The sequence below is a fragment of the Poeciliopsis prolifica genome, unplaced genomic scaffold (genome assembly GCF_027474105.1).
Source record: "Poeciliopsis prolifica strain line A6 unplaced genomic scaffold, Auburn_PproV2 SCAFFOLD063, whole genome shotgun sequence".
Classification (NCBI taxonomy): domain Eukaryota; kingdom Metazoa; phylum Chordata; class Actinopteri; order Cyprinodontiformes; family Poeciliidae; genus Poeciliopsis; species Poeciliopsis prolifica.
This window is the reverse complement of record NW_026562438.1, coordinates 1295001-1317595: the sequence shown is the minus strand read 5'-3', so window position 1 is coordinate 1317595 and position 22595 is coordinate 1295001. Positions and strand designations below refer to the sequence as shown.

Here is a 22595-nt window from a genome sequence, read left to right as displayed (position 1 = left end):
CTCTGTGCAGGACCGTCCACACACCAGAAGAGGCATTTTGTCTGTGGTTAGCTCACTGTATGATCCCTTGGGAATCCTGGCTCCCTTCAGTATGCCAGCTAAACTGTTGCTACAAGAACTTTGTCGACAAAATTTGAAGTGGGATGAAGTTATTCCCCATTCTCTCTCTAGGAAGTGGCTTGATTGGCTGGAGGATCTCCAGCTGATATCCAGTTTTAAAGTGGATCGTTGCATCAAACCAAGTTGCATCAGGAAAACCAGATAAAGCACAACTTCATCATTTCTCTGACGCAAGTCAAGATGGCTATGGAACAGTCATATTTAAAACTGGAAAAGAATAACATCTCACATGTTGCTTTCATTTTAGGAAAACAAGAGTTGCCCCCATGAAGCAAACGACAATCTCCAGGTTGGAATTGACAGCTGCTGTTCTTGAAGTTCAAGTAAATAACTGCTGCAGAAAGAGCTGCAAATACAGTTGGAAAAACCTGTTTTCTGGACTGATAGTACAACAGTACTAAAATATATTTCCAGTGAAACTAGAAGATTTCACACCTTTGTTGCAAACCGAATCTCTGTTATCCGAGAAGCAACAGATGTGAATCAGTGGAGATATGTTTCCTCCAAGGAGAATCCTGCAGATGATGCATCTAGAGGCATGAGAGCTAAGGAGCTCCTCAAATGCAGGAGATGGATAAATGGACCTGAATTTCTCCACAGATCAGAGGAGGAATGGCCCAAACTGGATGTGGATCACCATGCAATTCCTGCAGATGACCCAGAGATCAAGAAGGACCTAACAGTAAGTGTTGTTGTGAAGGAATCAGAAAATGCTACGAACTATCTGATTCATTATTTTTCATCATGGACAAAGCTTAAAACCTCTGTTGCCTGGTTTTTAAAGCTGAAAAACATCCTCATGTTGCTGCAACAGAAAAGAAAAGAGTTTGCTGCTGTAGACCTAAATAAAATTGAACCAGAAAATCAAAAGAAAGAACTGGAAAAGCAGATGCAAAGATTCAAGACCACTCTAAAGAAAGAAAATCTAACTCCTGAAGACTTGGCCAAGGCAGAACTATCTATCATTCAGTTTGCACAACAACAGAAATTTGCTACTGAAATGGCTTTCATCACCAGTGGCCTTAAAGGAGTCTCTCGGAGAAGTTCTCTATGCAAACTTGACCCAGTATTGGATGCTGGAGTTCTTAGAGTGGGTGGCAGATTGAATAAAACAGCCATGCCTGTCGAAGCAAAGCATCCTGTAATTTTGACAAAGGATATGCATGTATCTACCCTGATTTTACGCCATATTCATCAACAGTTAGGACATGCAGGGAGAGCTCATATGCTGTCCAGATTGAGACAAAATACTGGATAATAAATGGTAATTCAGCTGCCAGAAAAATCATCTCTCATTGTGTTGTTTGCAGACGGAACAGAGGAAAGTTTGTTGAACAAAAAATGGCAGATCTGCCAGGAGAAAGAGTTCTGCCAACCACCGCTCCTTTCACAAACGTAGGAGTGGATTACTTTGGTCCTGTAAGTGTTAAAAGAGGACGAAGTCTCCTGAAAAGGTATGGAGTTCTGTTCACTTGTTTCACCAGCCGTGCAGTACATCTGGAAATTGCCTACACTCTCGATACCGATTCCTGTATAAATGCAGTCCGCAGGTTCATCTGTAGAAGAGGTCCAGTTTCCACAATTAGATCCGACAATGCCACAAATTTTGTTGGTGCAAATCGAGCTGAAAGAGAGTTTGGCTGAACTGAATCATGCTAAAATTCAAAATGCTTTTGTGCAGGATGGAATGAAATGGAACTTTAACATCCCTGCAGCCTCTCACCAAGGGGAGTTTGGGAGCGTCTGATTCGTTCCATTAGAAGTATTTTAGTCTCAGTTCTCAAAGAACAGGTTTTAGATGATGAAGGACTTCAAACAATCTTTTGTGAAGTTGAAGCCATATTAAATGACAGACCCATTACCAAAGTGTCAGATGACTCAAATGATCTTGAGGCACTCACACCCAACCATTTGTTGTTGTTGAAGAACAAACCAGTTTTGCCACCAGGATTGTTCAGTCAAAAGGATCTTTATGTCAGAAAAAGGTGGAAACAAGTGCAATACATGGCAGAGTTGTTCTGGAAAAGATGGCTTTCTGAGTACTTACCTCTGATGCAGGAAAGACAAAAATGGACAAGGACTAAAAGATGTCTTACTGGAGATTGTTTTAATTGCAGACTCTACAGCTCCAAGAGGATCCTGGATGATGGCCAAAGTCTTAAATGTAAACCAGGATGCAAAAGGCTTGGTGCGTTCTGCGCAACTGCAAACGAAGACCAGTGTTTTGGAAAGACCTGTGACCAAACTTCTGTTGCTACTGGAAGCATCACACTGAGAAAGTATGGACATGTTTAATGGAATAGCTCCTTTTCCTTGTTAAAGTAATTCCGACAGTATTCGCAATTAGGGGCCGGAGTGTTGGAGCTATTTATTCTTTATTTCTTTATCTATTTGAATTTTGTTAGTTTATTCTTAAACTTCTATTTTTTGCATTATTTACAGAGTTTATTTGCAGGTTAATAATTGATTTTATAGTTTGTTTTGTTTTCTTATTTTTTCCTATTTTTTATCATTTGTAAGCTAGACAGGAAGTGAGGCGGGTCAGTCCACCTTCTATAAATGTAGGGGCCTGGTAAAGGACCAACAGGCATTTGGGTTTGGGGCCTATGGTTTTTACCAGTGCAAGAGATCAGAGAGAGAGCAGTGCCAGAGAACAAAGAAAAGTTTGATAATTGTAATTGCTTGGATAAAAGGAAAATAAAAGCAACCAAGACAATCAACAAGTTTGGACCTTGGGATTCTTTTGCCTGTGTTAAGAATCTGGACCCCAGTGCCTCATAGTGGCTGATGGAACTTTTTATTGGATGTTTGGTTTGACAAACAATCGCCACTACAGATTCCAATGGATTTTAAAACTCGCCTCTCTCCATGGGATCGATAAACGGAAGACAAGAAGAAAGAGAGGCGGAGACAAACCGCTCAGCAGACAGAGGGACAGGCGGGTAGAAGCGCAAAATACATTAAAACATTTTGAGAAAATGTTTCAGCTGTTACTGTAGACCCAGGTACAGGTGGGGCTGTTTGCTTCCGCCTTCGGGGAAAAGCGGTTCGGTCGTTTCACGTCTGTTGAAAACGTCATTTCACCCTCGGTGCCTGCAGGGCTTTTCCACGGAGCCAGTCGATGATGAACATTGATCCGAAGCCCCAACCAGCTAGAGCAGTGCTTCTCAAATAGTGGGGCGGGAACCTTTGGGGGGCGCGGTGCGATACCTGGGGGCGCGTGTGATCCTGGGGAACAGGCTTTTTTTGGCCGAACTAGTATAAAGTAATTGCGCACAGTAGGCGGCAGTGGCGCTCTCATTGTTACTTCTGTCACGTTGCGACAGTGCAACATTTTACGACTTACAAGACAACAGGTTTGCCTTGGTTAGCAGTGTTAAGTCAACAAAAAGCTCCGACTGCGTTCTGTCTATGGCCTCCGTTATTCAACAACCCCCAACATGAAAAAGTTTTTCACAGGGATGAAAAGAAAAGCGGAGAGAGACAAAGATAATGAGACAACAGAAAGTCAACCGAAAGCTAAGAAGGAAATACGACGAAGCGTATTTAGCTTGGCTTCACTGTGACTACATTTGGAGAAGAGGAAAGACCGGTGTGTTTGCTGTGTCTAAAAATGCTCGCAGCGGACAGCATGAAGCCAAATAAATTAGCGCGTCACTTAAATACGTTACATCCCAATCACGCCGAGAAGCCGCTAGAGTTTTTTCAGCGAAAAAAATGTTAATAAGGAAAAAATGTTATGCAGAGATGGATAGTCACGGTGGGGAGTGGGGGGCGCGAATAGTTTTCTTCTTGCTAGGGGGCGTAACGGAAAATAATTGAGAAGCACTGAACTAGAGGGTCAGGGGTTAAGGGTTAAGGTTAGCTGGACTTAACATGAACAGGTTTGAAACCAGAAGTTTATCAAGATCTTATTTTATTATTTAAGTATTTAGCTCAATAAAACTGTCCAGTTAAGCAGCTAGCTATCTGAGCTAGCTATCTGAGCTAGCTAGCTGAGCTAGCTATCTGAGCTAGCTAGCTGAGCTAGCTATCTGAGCTAGCTAGCTGCGGCTGCCGCTCTGCCTCTCCTCTCTGGTTCTGACGTCACATGAAAACATCAAACCTGAAGCCAAAGTTCTGGTTCGTTCCAAACTGCAGCTGACTTCAGAACCAGAACTGCTTCCTCTCTGTTAGCTGCTCTCTGTTCCTGCAGCTTCCTGTTTTCCCTCCTCAGACAGAAACAGTTTGCAGCAGGAAAACAAATTGAGCAAAATGTGAGATTTGAACGAGTTCTGGTTCCGGATGTCGGTTTGGACCTCAGCAAGCCGACTTTAAACGCTGACATGTTTATTTCTTGTTGTCTGGGAGCAGAAAGGACCCCATGCTGTTGTTCTTCCCTTTGTCCCGTCTAACGATGCTGAAAGCAATAATTACACACGAAACACAGGCGGAGGGTTGCCATGGAAAGCACTACTCCACCTGAGGATACACTTCCCCAAAAGAGGAAGAGGAGGAGGAAGAGGAGGAAGGAGGAGGAGAATGAGGAAGAACAGGAAGCGGAGGAAGAGGAGGAGGAGGAAGAGGAAGAAGAAAAGGAAGAGGAGGAGGAAGAAGAGAAAGAAGAGGAGGAAGAGGAGGAGGAGGAAGAAGAAGAGGAAGGAGGAGGAGGAAGGAAGAGGAGGAGGAAGAGGAGCAGGAAGGAGGAGGAGGAGGAGGAAGGAGGAGGAGGAAGAAAAGGAAGAGGAGGAGGAAGAGGAGAAAGAAGAGGAGGAAGAGGAGGAGGAGGAAGAAGAAGAGGAAGGAGGAGGAGGAAGGAAGAGGAGGAGGAGGAAGAAGAAGAGGAAGAGGAGGAGGAAGAAGGAGGAGGAAGGAGGAGGACGAAGGAGGAGGAAGAAGAGAATGAGGAAGAAGAGGAGGAGGAAGAGGAAGGAGGAGGAAGAAGAAGAGGAAGAGGAGGAGGAAGGAGGAAGAGGAGGAAGAGGAAGAAGAGAATGAGGAAGAAGAGGAGGAAGAGGAGGAGGAAAGATTTCTGTGAATCCACCTGCAGGTTCAGATCCTCTGAGCGTCAGAGTTTTATAGATCAGGACTTTGTTTCAAATTCAACTCAAGTCTCAGGAGGTTTGGATGCTTCCCTCCTGATGGTCCGGTTGACCCGGTTCTACTGGTCCCAGAACTCCATTATCTGCTCCACCTCCAGCTGCTGCGGTTCTGACCCAAACCAACCTGTTCCCCTCCTGGCCTGTGGGGGCGCTGCACCAACAACCACTGCAGGAAACGACACTAAACCTCTGAAGATGCTGAGAGCAACTTCCTGTTTCACCAGATGAAACAAGATGGAGGCGTCAGAGTTTTAGAGGTCAGAGGTCAATTGGCATTCACACCTCATTAACCAGACCAGACTTTGACTAGGCCAATAGACTGGAGTTGGATGGTAGGAACTCAGCCTTTCAGTGAAACCAGAGGGACCATACATGTAACGTTGAGATGGGAGAGCCGGAGCCGGTTTGGAGGGAATCCACACAATCTGGGACAAAACGAAACGGGAGGAACAGATGGAGACGAAGAGAAACCAGCAAGATGGAGGAGGAGAGAAAGCTTCACATGAAGCTGTGAAGGAGCAGAAACCGACAGGAACCTGCAGCTTCACGTCTTCTGTCTCTACTTTAAACAACTCAGTGAGCGAGGGAAGTTCTGGCCGGGAATCCTGGAGGACCGACAAGAAGCCCAGAAACGGAGACATTTTAACAGACGACGTCCAGCAGCCAATTAAAGCGTCTGCACGTTTAAACTCAACCAGGTGGGGTTTTAATTGAGCTGAGCTGCGGCGCCCTCTGCTGGACAGAAACACAAAGCACAACCTGAAGACGACAAAAACACTTCAGTCTGCTTCTTCACTTCCTGCTTATTCCATCAGTTCAATTTGACTTTTCTCAACGTAGCGTCTCCTTAAAACTCGTTCTGCTCTTTGAACTTCAGTCAGATTGCAGCAGATTGCAGCTCCCTGTTCTCTCCTGACGATCCGATCAGGAAGCTTCTGGAAGGGTCCGGTTCATCTGGTTCCGTCCGGTTCAACTCAAAATATTTAACAAACTAAATGAATAACTTTGAGCTAAATCTTTAGCTTGTAAACTAATATGCTAATATGTAGCTGTAAAGCTACATATTTAGCTAGCATGCTAATTGCAGATTAGCATGTAATTATGGCTAACAACATACTTAATTAGCAAGCTAAATATTTACATTGCTAGTTTAAATAAACTAGTTTAGATAAATTGTTAAAACTAAATAAACATTCAGTTTGTAAACAAACTAAATGCTTAGTTTTTAACTAAACATTTAGTTTGGCCGTTAGCTCAAACCGAGCTAAATATTCGGTTTGAAACTATTACATTTTTAAATGAATGAGTATCGGGGTGTGAATTTGACTGGACCACCTGGACCTCAGCCGGGCCGGAGATGAGACTGGTCCGGTCCGGTCCAGTTCAGAGAAACGACCATCCCGAGAAAATCTCCAACCTGATTGGTTAATAACAGATGCTGGTTCCTCGTCATGTCACCTGTTAAAGACTTACTGGTTAGAAACCAGTTTAGTTCTGGTTCTGGTCCAGTGACTGTTGGCCTGCTGCCACCATCTAGTGGCGCCCAGCGGTGCTGCAGCTCGATGTGAAAATAAAACAAATATTTTCTAAATGTTTCAGACATAAAAGCTTAATGTGAATTAAAGTTTTTTAATAACCAAAATTTAAAGTTTAGATGTTCTGTTGCATTAAAACCAGCAGCAGGAAAGTTTAGAGCAATTTCCTGTTGCTACAGTGCCGGGCTTTGTTTAGGCCGCCTGCAGTTAGTTATTCTTTCCAACAATATCTGAGATTATTTCTATTAATCAACTTTAAAGCTGTAAACTAGACCGCCAACACCAGGGGGAAGCAGAAGACCAACATGAAATCAGTTCAAATCTGCAGAATAAAATCATTTTTTTCTGTAAGAAATTTAAAATCTATTATTCTGCTGGTTTGAACTAAAAAACATGAACCATGAATTTGTAGAACTGATAGAAATAAAGTTTACCGATGGATGTGACCGTCGACCTGAGAAAAACTTTCTCCTCCAGTTTCTGAAATGGCCATGAGGCTCCACTTCCTGTTGCAGCAGGAAGTGGAGCAGGACCACGTGTCCTGTTCCCACGGAAACACGGCAGCTGTTCCTGTAAGGCAGGAACGGAGCGGAGCTCCACAGGGTTCTGCTTCGGGGTCCTGATGGGCTCATAGTAACTCCAGCTGGAACTCATCATGTTTTCAGTTCCTGCTGCTGTTTGTAAAGTTACAGTCAGAAAATTTAATTTAGTTTTAGAGAAAAACAATGGAGTTCATTTTTAGTGTCATATTTTCAACAAGCAGATCAGAGCGAAATGTGTAGATTGGAACTTAATAGTCAACTTTTCAGATATTTATCTCCAACCTTAATATTTAGTTTACCAACTAAAGATTTACAGCTAAACGTTTAAATATAATGTGACTAATTAAGGAGCTAAAAAGTTAGTTAGCTCAATACTTAGCTACAGGAAGTGTACTATCAAAATAAAAGCTGATAACCTCCTGTTCAGACTGAACCTGTAGACTCTGTAGATCCGTCAGTAAATGTCTGTCAGCCTTTAAAACGATTCATCCTTCGTTTTAAACTGAACTGTTGGAGAAGACAAAAAACAGAGGTTCCATGAACAAGCTTTTATTTTGGTAGTCCACTTCTGGTTTTCAGCTAGGATACCAGCTAAATATTTAGCTTAATATTCTAAATGAACACTCAAACTGAAACAGTTAACATGTTGCTAAGTAGTTAGCTTGTTATAATGAAATATGAGTTTAAAAATGACAGAATCAATAATCCAGATTATCGACACCGAACGGCTCGACGTGATGCAGTGAGACTTTAATTGAAAAGATGCAACAACTGACAGGATGTGAAAAACCTAGAAAACAACAGGAGTGGTGTGATCTGTGTGACGCCTGTCCCTGCGGTTCTCCTCGGACCGAGCCAGACACGAACAGAACAATAAGGCACTTTGGAGAACAAGCTAAACCACTTTAGCTAGCAGGGCGTTCAGGTCCCACAGCATGACGCCTCCGCTGCAGAAACACGCTAAATAAATCCTGTAAACAGTGGCGTTTGGCCTGGAACCAGAACCAGGCCTGGATGGTTGGATGAACGGTTGGATGCTCTGCTGTAAACAGGCTCAGCGAGGGCCTAATCTCTGACAAACTGAAAGATTTCTTCTGGATCCATGCAAAACATCCAGGCAGAAATATCAAAAGAGTGAAAAAAGATCATCAAAAATCAACTATAACAAGACACTGACGTCAGAAATATTAAAAGTTTCAACTATAGAAATACAAAATCTTAAATATTCAGCTGAAATATTTTTCTCCAGTGATTGAAACTTCAGATGGAAAAACAAAAGAATAAAACCTAGCAGAGCATCATAATACAAAGAAATAAAACCGGCAGTGGTGGGCACACTTCAGCTAATGCGCTAACGTTTAGCTTAGCGCTTGAGCTAATTTTGAAAACTTTAGCTTGCTTAGCTTTGCCTAAATTAAGTTTTCCTGATAAATTCTAATTACTTGGCTGTTTTGTTCAAATAATTTTCATTTTGGATTAAAAAAAATTTCATATTCTTCCAGAATAATTTTTTTAGTAAACAATCTGAAACCAGGAACTCCTCACATTTTCCACCCATGATGCAGTGCATCTAATAACCCACGTCTGAAAGAATCACTTCCTTTAGCACAAAAAGGTTTCACTCTGCAGAGTGTAACATGGTTGAAGTAGCGTGTTAGCATTAGCTTCTGCTAAGTACTGTGATGTATCAGTTTAGCATTAGCAAAACTAATGTTTGTTTAGTGCTTTAGGGTTAGCGCAGCTGACGTTTTAGCTAGCCCACCACTGAGTTTTGACATCCATCTGCTCCAAATGCAAGAGAAGAGCCCAGATTAGCAGCAAAGCAGCGATGCTACAGCTTGAACATGGTGACCCATCACTGAAACGTCTACAAGATGAAGAAGAGTTAGCTTTAGCAAGCAGACGCAGCGTGTGATGCTAGGCAGTTGATCAGACAGAAAACCTGAGCTGAACTCAGAGACATGCAGCAGGTTGGAGCTGAAACATCTGATCAGATCGAAAGATTGTCTGAGAAAAAAACTCTGCAGCCTCCAAGTCCAGGCCGATTCTGCAGCTTCTGTACGGATAGAGGGGAAGATGGCCGCCGCAGAGGACTGCTGCCGTCACACGCTGAGTCAGCGCCGTGAGAGTAAAATCAACAGTCTGTTGGTTCAGAGTCCAGAGAGCTGAAAATTCAGACTGAACGGATTTATTTGTGAATCCCTCATTTGGTGCCAGAGGAAACGGAAGCATCAATCAGGCAGGAATGTTTCTGTTCATGTTTTCATCTGGTTCCGGTTCTGGAGGAGTGAAATGTTTTGGATTCAGGGAGCAGAGGATAAAAACAAAGTTTAGCTTTTCTGATGTTTGTTCATGTTAGAGGATCAAACTAGGAAACTGATTTTATGTGAAAGAACGGCCATCTTTAAAAGGCTGAACCGCAGCTAGCGTTGATCAAACACCTTCACTGCAAAACTGCATTTTTACAAAATAACAGTAAATGTCCTCAAAGTTTTGAATCAATTAAGTAAAGTGACTCCAAGTTGAAGGAAAGTTTGTTTTTACTCATTTATAATATGATATCATCCACAGCATGTGCTCACTATACTAGCATTAGCCTAATATGTTAGCCAAAGCTAATTTAGCTCAAGCTAAAATTACAGAGAAGCAGATTTTGGCACAGATTTTACCAGACAGGTTACAAATATGTATTTATAAAAATGAATAAATGTTTAGTCTTTCTTTTCTAAGAACTGACAAGCTAAAGTTAGCCAGCTTCCCTTCACGAAGCCTCTCTGTAGTGTTAGCATCTACGCTAACTTCACTAAAACATAATCAAATTTAGGCTTTTAGCCAGAACTGAAAATTAAGAGGGTTTTTTCCACATCTATAATTACAATAGATATATAGATTTAATATGTTGAAAGTTAATTTTACTTTTTACATTTTTGAATGGCTTCAAAGATAAGCTAACAATATCACGTTAGCTTCCACTGCAGCAGTAACGTTTTTAACGTCGCTATTAAATTATTTTCACACATTGAAGTAAAAACATCCAGCTAGTTAATAATGCAGGTGAATAATTATAAAGTCTGTAAAACGATTAGAAAGCTAATTTTTTTCCTCCGTTTATTTTATTTATTTTGATATTTACATGACAAAATGTAAGGCTTTTGAATGTTTGTAAAAAACTCAAAACTGATATCAGGTTTGGAGAATAATTAGATTTTTATCTGAGACCATTTCTCTTTCTGAACTTTAGTTAGAATTTTAAAGGACTATTTTTTACTGAATTAATTCATTATACTTTCACAGCAGAATATTAAAGTATAATGTTTGATGGAAGGGAAGATGTTTGATGAGACGATTTATCAAGTTTTTCATCCCAAAGTAAAATCATTTTGAAATCATTACTTTAGTTTTTCATTTGTACTTTTTGAGGTTCTGGTATTTTGTGGGTTTTTTTAGAGTAAAATCTGGTTTGTGTCGTGCATCAGTGCCGACGGTTCCCTGTGGGAATCACAGAAACATGCAGAACCATCACAGGCTTCAGTTTGTGCTTCAGCATCTTTAAATCCACTTCAGCTTTTCGTTTCTCTGTTCAGCCAATATAACAAACATGCAGGTTTTAGTTTGAGTACATGTGAGTGTTTTGTCTCCGTTTGTGCTTCGTCTAGCTTCTGATCCATGCAACATCTGGTGCTTCATAATGTTTCACATTTATAGCAAATAAATGTGCTTGTTTTCAATAATTCATCAGTGCAGATATTTCCATGTGATCCTCTACATGAACAGGCTGCCGGTTCTGCTGCCGGTTCTGTTGTCTTTGGTTCTGTTTGCCGGTTTTTATGTTAATTCAGTTAAAAGCACCAAAAATCCACACAAAACGTGACGAAGGTCAACGGAACGATTCAGGAAAATTACCAACAGAAACAATCCTTTAGATGTATTCATCGGTTTGTGTCTTAATTTGGTTTGAAGTCATAATTTGCTGCACACTGCCGGCCAGCAGCCTGAAAGGCGTCATCCTGAGGTCCAAACTGGGAGGTTTTTATGGAAACATGAAGCTGAAACAGAAAACGTGACGTGGATCAGCTGCCTGACGGACTGAACTCAGCTAAAATGATCCGGTCCGCTCGCCGGTTTTGGTCCAGATTCTGTTTTTCATCCAATCGGGTTCGATGAGCGGGTTGTTGCCGGGCAGAAAACTGGAGCAGGATGCAGCTGTCGGCCATTTTCACGACGAGTCACTTTTACTCCTGTTCACCTGCAGATCGGAGAGCAAAGCATGATGGGTAAAAACCACGCAGACAGAAATCACAGGCGAGTCGAACCAAGAGGTCACTGTGGGGTCACCGTTAGCTCAGAGGCAAACAGAGCAGCTTCTATGTTCACTGATCTATGGTGTCTGACCGATCCGTTAAAATGAGACAAAAATTGTAAAACAAAAAAAAACTCGTTAAATTATGACAAACTTTTTGCGATAATTAGATGTGAAACGTTGAGATTACGACTTCTAAAAATCAGCCGATTTGCTGTGTTCAGGTTCCTCCATCTTGGTTCTAGAGAGACTTGACCTTTGACCCTTCCCGTGTCAGGCTGCTGTCTCGTTGAGCTAACTCCATCAACTGACCAATCGGAGGAGAGACGTACCGGCTGCCGGGCCGCAGGCGACGCTGTACGACGTCCACAAATTGACGACCATCAGGAACGTCGCAATCAACCCGAAAACCTGCAACCAGACAGCAGGGGGCGCCGTCAGCCGCTGACACGCAGCAGGAGGAAACAGGAAGTCCCTGCTGGACCTGAGTTACTCTGCCGTTGTTTAACCAGAGCGACTCACCGACGCCACACCACCAGGGAGGAAACGGCGCCACATTTCACCGCAGCGATGATGGAGGCGATGAAGATCAGACGGACCCGACAGAGTAGTGGAAGAACTCCTGAACACAGAAACTCTGGTCATTTGTTGATATAAAACCTCTAAATCGTGACCTAAACCTGCAAACATTTTCTGATGAAATAAGATCAGAACCAGACGAGTTGGTTCATCTGAAGTAAATATTGAAACAGGATTTATTTAAGCTCAGAGTTCAGATAATTCAGGCCTGAGCACAGCTGTAATATTTCACCAGACTGGAAATGATTCATCTGGATGTTTATCCATGCTAATCCGAAGCGCTGCAAACATGAAAACTGCTGCAAAAACATGTTTGAAACTCAAAACACCAAATACAAACGCAACAGAAAATGCTGCAGGAAGTGGAAGAAAAGATGCCGCAAAACTGCAGAAATCCTCAGGCCCACCAGGGGGCGTCTGGAGTCGCTAGACAAACCTGTGTCTTAAAAGACATGAAGTGCAGCAGACCTTTCCTTTCCGTCTTCATGGAGGTCCGGCTCCCCTGGTGGCCTGGAAGATTTCTGTCTGCAGAGTTTAAATTAGCTGTTTTGGTCTTTGTTGCATTTTCTTCTGCTTCTGGTTTCTGTAGCCGCACCTTTTCTCTGTTTTTTGGATTTGCATCATTCATGTGTTTGCTCCAGACTTCCCCTAGTGGTCTGGAGGACTTGGATGTTTTTGTGATTTGTAGCATTTTTCTGTCGCTTTCCTCCAGACCTCCAGGGGGAGTCGGGACCAGACGCTCAGTAAAGACGGACGTCCAGAAGGAAGTTGCAGGAAAGGTTCGCTGTTCTTTTTTATGATATTATAGAAAAGCAGCCAATGTTACTGACTCTAGAGTCCCCCTAGTGGACGGGAGGTGGGCCGTTGTTTTGTGGAGCCAGTTTGCAGCGTTTTAATCTTGCAGTTTTGGAGCAACCCTGACGAGGCGTTCCGGTCACAGGAGACATGAATCCATGCAGACGTTTAGAAAGTCACTTTTTAGTATTTAGAGACTAGAATGAATCCTGAAACTGAAACCTGGTCCAGCTGCTGTTTCCTGCTTCAAAGCTAACATCAGAGACGCTTCTCTGCTTTTCAACCGGAACAGCAGCCTGACGCGCCGCACCACTTCCTGTCGCTAACCCCGAGGTCCGATGGGAGCAGAAGGAGCGTCTCACCGCCAGCGGCCAGTTGATGCAGGGCATCTTCACCTGCAGCCTGCACAGGTGCATGAGGAAGAAGATGAGGAAGGCCACCAGGAACCAGAGCACCACCACCTCGAAGAACTGGAAGGCGTACCAGTCGGGCCAACCGGGCCAGCCGGACGCACAGGAAGGCAACGAGCAGCGACAGCTGGAGGCAAAACACGGTCCGTTAACGCCAGAACCAGAACGGGCCGAGCCAGAACCTCAGAGTCACACAGGCGGGACCACAACACAGAAAAACCAGCAAACCACACAAACCAGAACGACCTGCTAACTGGGAATATTAATACAAACTGTGAAAAAAAAAAATATAAGCGATAAAAACCAGGAAACAGAACAAGACAAAACACATGAGAAAAATAGAAATAAATGACATTATAGTCAAAGTAAAAATTTACCAAAAATAATCAGTGTAACATAGTTGCTAGCGTTAGCTTGCATTAATAATTTGAACTTTACAGCAAACTAAAAATCGGACTCTGAAACAGTTCTGTAGTTTGAACTAACAATACATTCACTGTGAAAAGTGAAATTTTCCAAGCTGTGGCAGAAATCAGCCTATTATTTATGTGCAACCGCCATGTCATAGTATCTAGTTTGTTTTATTTTACCACAGCCAATGATGTGGGATTCTTAAGCAAACAGATTCCATTAGAAACTTTGGAGAAACTATCATGAAAATTAACAAAACATCCTCAAAGATAAATGATGAACAACTTGCTGGTTGTCTGCACTGTGGGAGGCGGGGGGCCTCCTGAACCCGGGGCCCTGCTTTTCACAGCTCTGTCCAGGTTTGGCTCAAGAAACAATCAAGTTTCGGCTCCAATAAAACATTTCAAACTATGAATTCATCAGAAACGCAGCGGCCGGTTTCCCCAGCTAACGGACCGGCGGCGATGCGGCGGCGCGGGCGGCGCGGCGCGGCTTGGCGGCGGCGCCGCGGCTCTCACCAGCTGGCCGATCTTCAGCAGTCCCGGGATGGTCCGGCTGTATCCCAGGTTGAGGCCGCCGTTCCCGGACGACCTGCCGCCGGGCGCGTGCTGCTGATGGCGGTGAGGGACATGGCGGCGTCCGGCGGCGGCTCCACGGAGGAAATGACCGCTTTAGTGAAGTTCAACCGCAGAGGAGCGGAGCGTCGATGGGAGCGGACCTTCTTCTCCTCCGCAGGTAAGCTGGCGCAGACACCCAGGACACTTCCGGGAGGACTTTCACAATAAAATCTAACCCGTGTGGTTCTGGAGTCCGGTCTGACAAACCGTCCAGGAAGTTATTGAGAGAAACAATGAAACTGTTACGACCATTTGTAACTAACATAGTGGTAATAGCAGAACGCATTACATTTAACATTTAACGCTGGAAGACGTTTTAAATATCCAAAGGTTTAGTTAGCTCAATAGTTGAGACCAAACCTGAACTCTTCCATCATCCAAACATAAATGGCCGCCACACATATCTTTCTGTTTTAAAGGTGCAGTATGTCACAGCTGCTGCCATCTAGTGGTGGAAGGGAAGCGATTCCAATCTCTGCCTTGTTCCAACAGTTTGTCTGAAACTATTAAACTAATTAGACAAAACTGCATTTTTCAATGTAAAGATTGTTTATCTTTTAGTTATCTTAACATTTTCTGACGTCACAACTGGCTAATTGTTAGCATCAGTTTAAAGCAAACTTATTTCCTTTTCATTAACTTGAACTAGTTCATCTGCATGAAAATGAGCTAAAATAATTTAATTTAATCAGAAGTCATTACAGCAGCCTAGAACTACAATATTATAGAAAATAAACAAATTTAATAAAAATCACAAAAACATGAAGAAGCAGAAAAATCATTTTTCATGAAACGTTTTAAATGTTTCACGTTTTTATTGTTGCTGTGAAGAAAAAAGTCAAGGAGCTTTTATTTTGAAAGGAACATCCTGTGTGAGCAGAGTTCAGGCGGTTCAGTGTGTGAGGTTGACAGGTGGGTGTGGCCTTCATCAGGAAACACTGCAGCATCCTCATCATCATCATATGCAGCCCCAGTCCAAACAGGAACATCCAGCAGAGACACCGGGGAACCGAACCGGACCGGATCGGACCGGACCGGACGGCTCTGCCAGGCGACCGGACCGGACCAGGTTTCTGTGAGCACATTCAGCATTTTCTAAACAAGCCTAGCTTCAGCAGCTCAGAGGTCACCCAGAGGTCACGTGATGAAAACACAAAGAAATCAAATCCAGATCCGGTTTCACTAATCCAGGACTTACAGACATTTTTCTGGAACATTTTCATTTTGCAAAAGTTAACTGAAACAAGCGCCCGAAATTTGTCCAATGAAACGAATGAAAGGGCTGTAGGCGGGGCTTCAACCACCGACCAATCAGAGCAGCTTCTGTTGTAAACTTCTTAACCTTTTCAGGATGTAATAATAAGTCATGGATAACAGCGCTAATGGATAATAGCGCTAATGGATAACAGCGCTAATGGATAACAGCGCTAATGGATAACAGCGCTAATGGATAATAGCGCTAATGGATAATAGCGCTAATGGATAATAGCGCTAATGGATAACAGCGCTAATGGATAATAGCGCTAATGGATAATAGCGCTAATGGATAATAGCGCTAATGGATAACAGCGCTAATGGATAACAGCGCTAATGGATAACAGCGCTAATGGATAATAGCGCTAATGGATAGGAGAGCTAATGGGTAACAGAGCTAACTGGTAGCGTGCGGTTCTGGTGTCGATCGGGTTTCCTGCTCGCTTCGCCTGAAGCTGCTGGTGGTTCAGCAGGTTTCTGGGAGTCGGATTATAGCAGGTTATCGATCCGGACCGGGTCCACACTGCGGATCGATCCAAACCGCTCAGAGGGAAACTCTGATCCGAACCTTCTGCCCAAAACGCTCAAAGTTCTGATGAATAATTCGGAGTTCAGCCAGAAACGGGTCAGCCCGTCAGGGACAGGAACCAACCCTAACCGCTCCCAGGATTACTTGAAGTAAAACCCGATCTGGAGCAGAACCGAATCCTGCCATGTCGCGTTTATCCGAATTCTAAATGCGTCACAAATCGGCGGCCGGAAACGGCGACGAATCTGGATGTGATGATGATGATGATGGAAGCAGCTGCAGTCAGTAGCCACATTAAACAGGGCTGAGCTAATTGGACCACGGATCAAAGCGGAGTCAGAACAAAGCGGACCGGAGTCGGACTGGAGTGGACCGGAGTCGGACCGGACCGGACCGGACCGGAGTCGGGTTGGTGGACCGGAGTCGGACCGGACCGGACCGGACCGGAGTCGGGTTGGAGTGGACCGGAGTCGGACCGGACCGGACCGGACCGGAGTCGGGTTGGAGTGGACCGGAGTCGGACCGGACCGGACCGGAGTCGGGTTGGAGTGGACCGGAGTCGGACCGGACCGGACCGGACCGGAGTCGGTTGGAGTGGACCGGAGTCGGACCGGACCGGACCGGAGTCGGGTTGGAGTGGACCGGAGTCGGACCGGACCGGACCGGACCGGAGTCGGGTTGGAGTGGACCGGAGTCGGACCGGACCGGACCGGACCGGAGTCGGGTCGTATCCCAGACTCCCAGCAGAGGAGTAAAACCTCTGCTGGCTTCACTGAGGGGAACAGCTGGAGGAAGATTTTTTCTTCTTCTTCAACATCATCGTCATCATCACAGCCTCGTTTCCTCTGCGTTTCACTGAACGATCGTTTCTCTCTGACTGTGGTGTGAAACTGCCACCTGGTCAGGCTTCCTGCCAGGTTAGCTAAGGCGGCTAACGCTGTGTCAGCATTTCCAGTAAGTCGGGGCAGCGAGGCTGTGAGGTGAGCAAGGTGTGAAACGCAGCCGGAGCCGCAGGAGGAAGGAAACGCTCAGACGCTCTGCAGCGCAAAATGGAGCTAAGCTGAAGAAAATGACCTGAAAGAAAACCTTCCTGTTCACGCGTGAACAGGAAGGTTTTCTTTCATGGTTTTAATTCAGGTGCAGGTTTCCCACATCTTCATCTGTTCCTATGGAGACGCGATGCTTCACACTTGTAACCACATCCTGGAGACGCAGCGTCGGTGGAAACAGCCGCGTAAAATTCACACCTTCACAGCAACAGGAAGGAGCCGGCGGCCCGAGTTCAGCAGAGACACGTCTGCTCACATGCGACCAGCAAACAGCTGCTGTAGCCGCTTTGGCCACCAGGTGGCAGCGGCTGTCACACGGTGCACCTTCAGTAATAAAATAATAAATGCTTCATTGCTGCGAATCAAACCTTCTGCAGCTTCACCACACAAAGAAAAAGATCAAAACATTTATTTAACAGCAATAAACCCATTAAAGTTACATACAAATAAATTTATGTTGGTTGGAAATCAGAATATTCCGTTTAATACAACGATGAAATTAAAACAAATGATTGAAATAAAGTTTATTGGGTCATAAAATCTGCTGGAAACTAAATGAATCAGAAATCTGCAAACATGTTGCATCATCACTGCAACGGAAATAAACCAGAACTGAACCTGATTTAATTTAATTTAATTTAATTAGGTGTGAGCATGGAGCAACGGCACAAAACATTTGACAGATTATTTTATGTTATGTAACAATCCAGATTGGATGAATCAGTTTCATTATCAGATTATATAATCTGACTTGAATAAAATAGTTATTATTTTCTGCGACCTGTAAAACATAATGCACTGTAAAACATAATGCGCTGTAAAACATAATGCACTGTAAAACGGCGCCCCCCAGTGGCTGCATGTGTCGTTTTATTGTTCTACGTTTAGAGAACTGGAAATAAATCTGTTGAACGTTTGGATCAGAACCGGCTGAGTGTTTCCAACCAGCTGATGATTAAGCAGCAGGAATAGCAGAAGTGTCCAGAAAGGGACGGAAACACGCCTGGGAGGTTCTGAGTCACTGGACCGAACCGAACCAGTCGGGTTCTGGGTTCGCCGCTGCTCTGCTCTCCTCATGGACGCTTCGTGGGTCGGACGCGTTCTGGTTCTGCTGCTGGCGGCCGCAGGTGAGAACATTTCTGTTATTGTCAGGATGAGCAACATCCTGCTGATCTACACTGTAAAAAACTAACAGCAGCACTTTGGTTGGTTCAGTCTGTCATGGAAACACATCTGGAGTTATTTATAAATGTCAGAGTTTAAATATTTCATTTGAAAGCTAAAAGTTTAGTTTGTAACTAAATACTTATTTCTGAGTTAGTTTTAGTGCCAAATGAAACCTTTAGTCTAAACTAAGTATGAATTTTTCTATTTAATTTCCAACCAAATATGCAGTTTGAAATATTTCTTTTTCAAACTGTTTAGTTCCAAATTAATATTCAGTCCATAACTAACAACATTCAGTTATTTACACCAAGATCAGCAAAGTCCAGGATTTTATGAGTTGAATATTTACAGTTTAATGGAGGGTCAAAGGTCAGCCCTGTTGGGGGTCGGAAACGTTTTATCTCACATTCAGTGTGTGAAGGTTTGTCCCCTGCAGCCTGCGGCTCCGGGGACGACGGCTGGTCCATGCACGTCCAGGCAGAGGTCCGGGGGATGGACGGCTACCCGGTGGTGCTGCCCTGCACCTTCAGCCACCCACAGCACTCCCAGCATTCCTTGCTGCGGGTGATGTGGCGGCTGGGCCACGGGTCGGCCGCCGCCGTCCTGTACCGCTGCACCAGCCAGCCCGGCGCCGCCGCCTGCGAACCCGACCCGCAGCAGGACCAGCGGTACCGCCTGGAGGGCAACCCAAGGGAGCACGACCTGTCGCTGCGCATCAACGGCGCCTCCCTGCAGGACAACGGCCGGTACTACTGCAGAGTGGAGGTTCAGGGGAGAGAACACGTCAGCTTTGAGGACAAAATGGGAACCAGGCTGCGAGTGGAAGGTAGGAGACAAAACGTTACGGTCAGGGCCGGCCCAAGGCATCAGCAAACTGAGCAGCCGCTTTGGGGCACTAAGGGGGCATTAAGGTCAGACTGACCCCGTCTGTCCATCCCTGCAGCTCCTCCAAAGATCCTGGCCGTGTCGGTGGAGGGCGGCAGCCCGGCCGGTTCACCGCCGTGTGCCGGGTCCAGGGCTCGCCGCTGCCGGACGTCCAGTGGTTCGGCCCGGACGACCCGCTGGAGGGCTCCTCGCCGGCGCCGCTGGCTCTGGGCTCGCCGGGCCGGTACCGAACCGTCAGCCAGCTGAGGGACGTCCAGCCGGGTCAGCGCTACACCTGCAGCGCCTCCAACCCGTTGGGCCGGGACCAGGCCGCCCTGTTCGTCCTGCGGCCCCGCCCGCCACCGCCGGCAGCCGGGCCGCCGCCGGCGCTGCTGCTGCTGCTGGCGGCGGCTCTGGGCGCCAAGCTGGTCCTGCTGCTGGTGGGCGTCGGGGCGCGGATGATGCAGGGGGGGGCTCTGCAAACCGGCTGCTGGAGGAAGTGACCTCACGCTTGCTGATCGTCGTTATGTTGTCATTACTGATCTGATCTGATTTAAAGGGCCGGCAGCATCTAAAGTCATCTTCATTCTCCGTTTCCTTCACGGTTTTCCCTGAACGCTCACTTTGATTCTTTCATAAATCCTTTAATCTCCATGCAACCTCCCAGCTGCTGGACCTGGCCCCGCCTCCAAGGCACAGCTCCTTCAGACTAGCCAGCAGCAATTAGCCAACTGCTGCTGAGCTCGTTATAGCAGCAACTGCTGGTGAAAACATCGTTAAAGGGTTAACAGAGAGCCATGTTGGCTTCCTGGAGGCGGAAAAAACAGGAGTTTTTTAAAGAGACAGTCGCCCAATTTCAAGGTGATAAATCAGGAAGTCAAATTTTCGTGAAGCATTTTCATCGTTAATTATGTATAAAATGGACCTGTGTGTCTGGGAAACACAACGTTTCCATCCACGACCCCAAACAGCTTTGACCTTTGACCCCATTTGCTAACCCCGGACTTTGCTATTGTTTTATTCAGTAATTGTTACATTAATTTAGCATTGATGCTAATCTCAAAGCTTCTGGTTAGCCATGAGTTCTGTGGCAGAAAATGTAATCAGATAAGTTATTTATGACTTTATTACCAGATTATACATTATTTCATTCCAATCCTCTCCTTTTATTACAAGAAATGTGTAATAATTAATATTAAATTTGTTTTATTTCCGGAGTTCCTCTGGTTTTGTTTTTGTCCGAAGCTTTTCCATTTCTTGCTATCTGTTAGCTCCTGGAATAAAGCAAACAACATTTAAATCATTTCAATTATCTTAGCTTAGATTTGTTCAGAATAAATAGAAATGATTGAATAACAGAAAAATTATGATGAAAAATGTAACATTAAATGATTTATAAGATTCATTGTTTTTTTTTAATTCAGTTTTGCTTTTTTTCTCTTCTCTGTAATTTTCTGAGACCGCCACAGCGCCCCCTGGCGGCCTCCCGGGGTCCACACTCCACACTTTGAGCATCAAATCTACTGAAATCTGCAGCTTCCTGTTACAAAGCCAGGAAACAAAACAATCTCTTGTTCAAAATGTACATTTTTTCATTTTTTTTAATCAGATTTTGTTGAAAGAAAGGAAATAAAAACTTTCGTTTCACACATGAAAACCCATTTATTGGCATAAAGGATTATAATTTTAAGTATACATGATACATTCACAGCAAATCACACAAAATAAATTAATTTTGCCAAATTCAGTCTTGAACTGTAAAAGATAAAACCCTAAAATCAATAAATAAAATGATTAAATCAGAAGTTAATGTTCTGAAACAGTAAAAATTGATTGATAATTATTACGTCTAAAAGCTGCATGTACACTAGAATATATCATTTATTGCTTTATAATTTCTTATTGAAATAAGATCACATATTAAATCTGACTCAAGAGAAAAAGTTGAAACAAAATAGAAAACTGATCATTTCGATTGTTGACCAGATTTTGGTCCAGATCAATGGCTGATGTCATTTTCTTTACATCCAATAACATAATTTGAAGATTAAATTTAATCTAAAATCTGGTCTTTCATAGATCATTTTATAGAAATTATGAAAGTTATTGGAAAATATTGATATAATTTACATACAACACAGTTAAAGTATAGAGCTAATAATTCACTTTGCAAGCTAAATATTGAGCATGCTAATTAAATATTTTCTCAGATTTTTGAAATAGTTTTGACGTAAATTTAAAAATGAACTCTGGTTCTGGCCCATTTCTGTATTTTCTTTATGTCTCATTATCAGCATATTACTAATTTACCTAAATATTTAGCTTCAAAGCTAACTATGTAGCTTCCTCTCTAAATATTTTTTGAAAAACTAAGTATTTCGCTTTCAAGCTAAGTTTCCAACTTGTAAGCGAAATTTTGCTAGTTAAATATGTAGCTTGAATCTACATATTTAGTGTGAAGCAAAAATATTTAGCTTGCTGGCTAATTATGTTCTATGTGAACTAAAACTAGTTCATAAGCTAGCTAGCAAGCCGTCAAGCTAAGCTAAATATTTTGTTTGCTAAATGTTACGTTTGTAGCTAAATATGTAGCTTATGAGCTAAAGCTTTCTAGATGTAGTTCACTGTGTGTCATTGCTCTTCATGGATTTATATTTTACGTCACGCTCAATAAGGCTCGTCTGCAGGGAACCAAATAAACCGGTTCAGGTATCTATGGGAGCGTTAGTAATGGTATCAGCGGCTCGGTTCTGACCTGACAGAACCAGAACCGGGAGCCTGTGGCTCAGTTTATGTGCAGGAACTTTGTCGCGGCGTAGCAGAGAGGTCTGGTGACCTCGCAGCAGTTGCGGTCCTTCCAGCCGCAGTCGCCCTCCAGACTCATGATGGCGCACTGGCCTTCGCTGACATCCCCGGGTTCGCTGTGGGCCCAGTTGGTGTTGTTGAAGTTGCTGTTGTTCAGCCAGTACCAGGCTCCGGTCAGCGAGCTGCGACGCGTTCCGATCCACGCTTGCTTGGCGTCGTTTCCACGCAGATTTTGGCAGATTTGTTTTGTAGAGCTTCGCTGGAGATGCTGATGAGATTCAGGTTTTGCTTCTGACAGGACCGGATCGATTCCTGCCAGCTCTGAGACTCATTGAGGATTTTCGTCACCTCTGGAGTTACAACACAGCCCCTGAAATCTGACAGGAGCATCAGCCGTTAGAGACGGTCCGCTGTTGTTCAGGCTTTAACTAGGACTAACATCCACCCCATCTCATCACTGGGGACCAGAAACAGGAAAATGTCTTCAGACCCATTTTGGGGTCGGAAAGTTACAGTGAAATGTAACATAAAATGTTT

The 22595-nt window shown here is 44.1% G+C and overlaps 2 protein-coding genes and 1 pseudogene across 3 annotated transcripts in view; 1 reads left to right on the top strand and 2 right to left on the bottom strand.

The window, feature by feature from the left end:
• Positions 1 to 9744: 9744 nt before the first annotated feature.
• LOC129380009 (CKLF-like MARVEL transmembrane domain-containing protein 7) lies at positions 9745 to 14655 on the bottom strand (annotated as a pseudogene).
• Positions 14656 to 15318: 663 nt separating this feature from the next.
• Positions 15319 to 20593, top strand: LOC129380041 (sialic acid-binding Ig-like lectin 15). The gene is given in 4 exon segments (XM_055061011.1): positions 15319 to 18349; positions 18826 to 19215; positions 19333 to 19377; positions 19380 to 20593. Coding segments are annotated over 4 exon segments (864 nt in total). The 5' UTR covers positions 15319 to 18297; the 3' UTR covers positions 19757 to 20593.
• Positions 20594 to 21251: 658 nt separating this feature from the next.
• Positions 21252 to 22595, bottom strand: part of LOC129380043 (uncharacterized) — a 4504-nt gene continuing 3160 nt past the window's right edge. The window contains exon 2 of one of the 2 annotated variants that reach the window (XM_055061013.1): positions 21252 to 22435. In XM_055061013.1, coding sequence (XP_054916988.1) covers positions 22233 to 22435 — 203 coding nt within the window. In that variant the 3' untranslated portion in view covers positions 21252 to 22232. Of the gene's footprint in view, positions 22436 to 22479; positions 22516 to 22595 lie in introns of those variants that run through there. The other variant, XM_055061014.1, reaches the window with a different exon arrangement.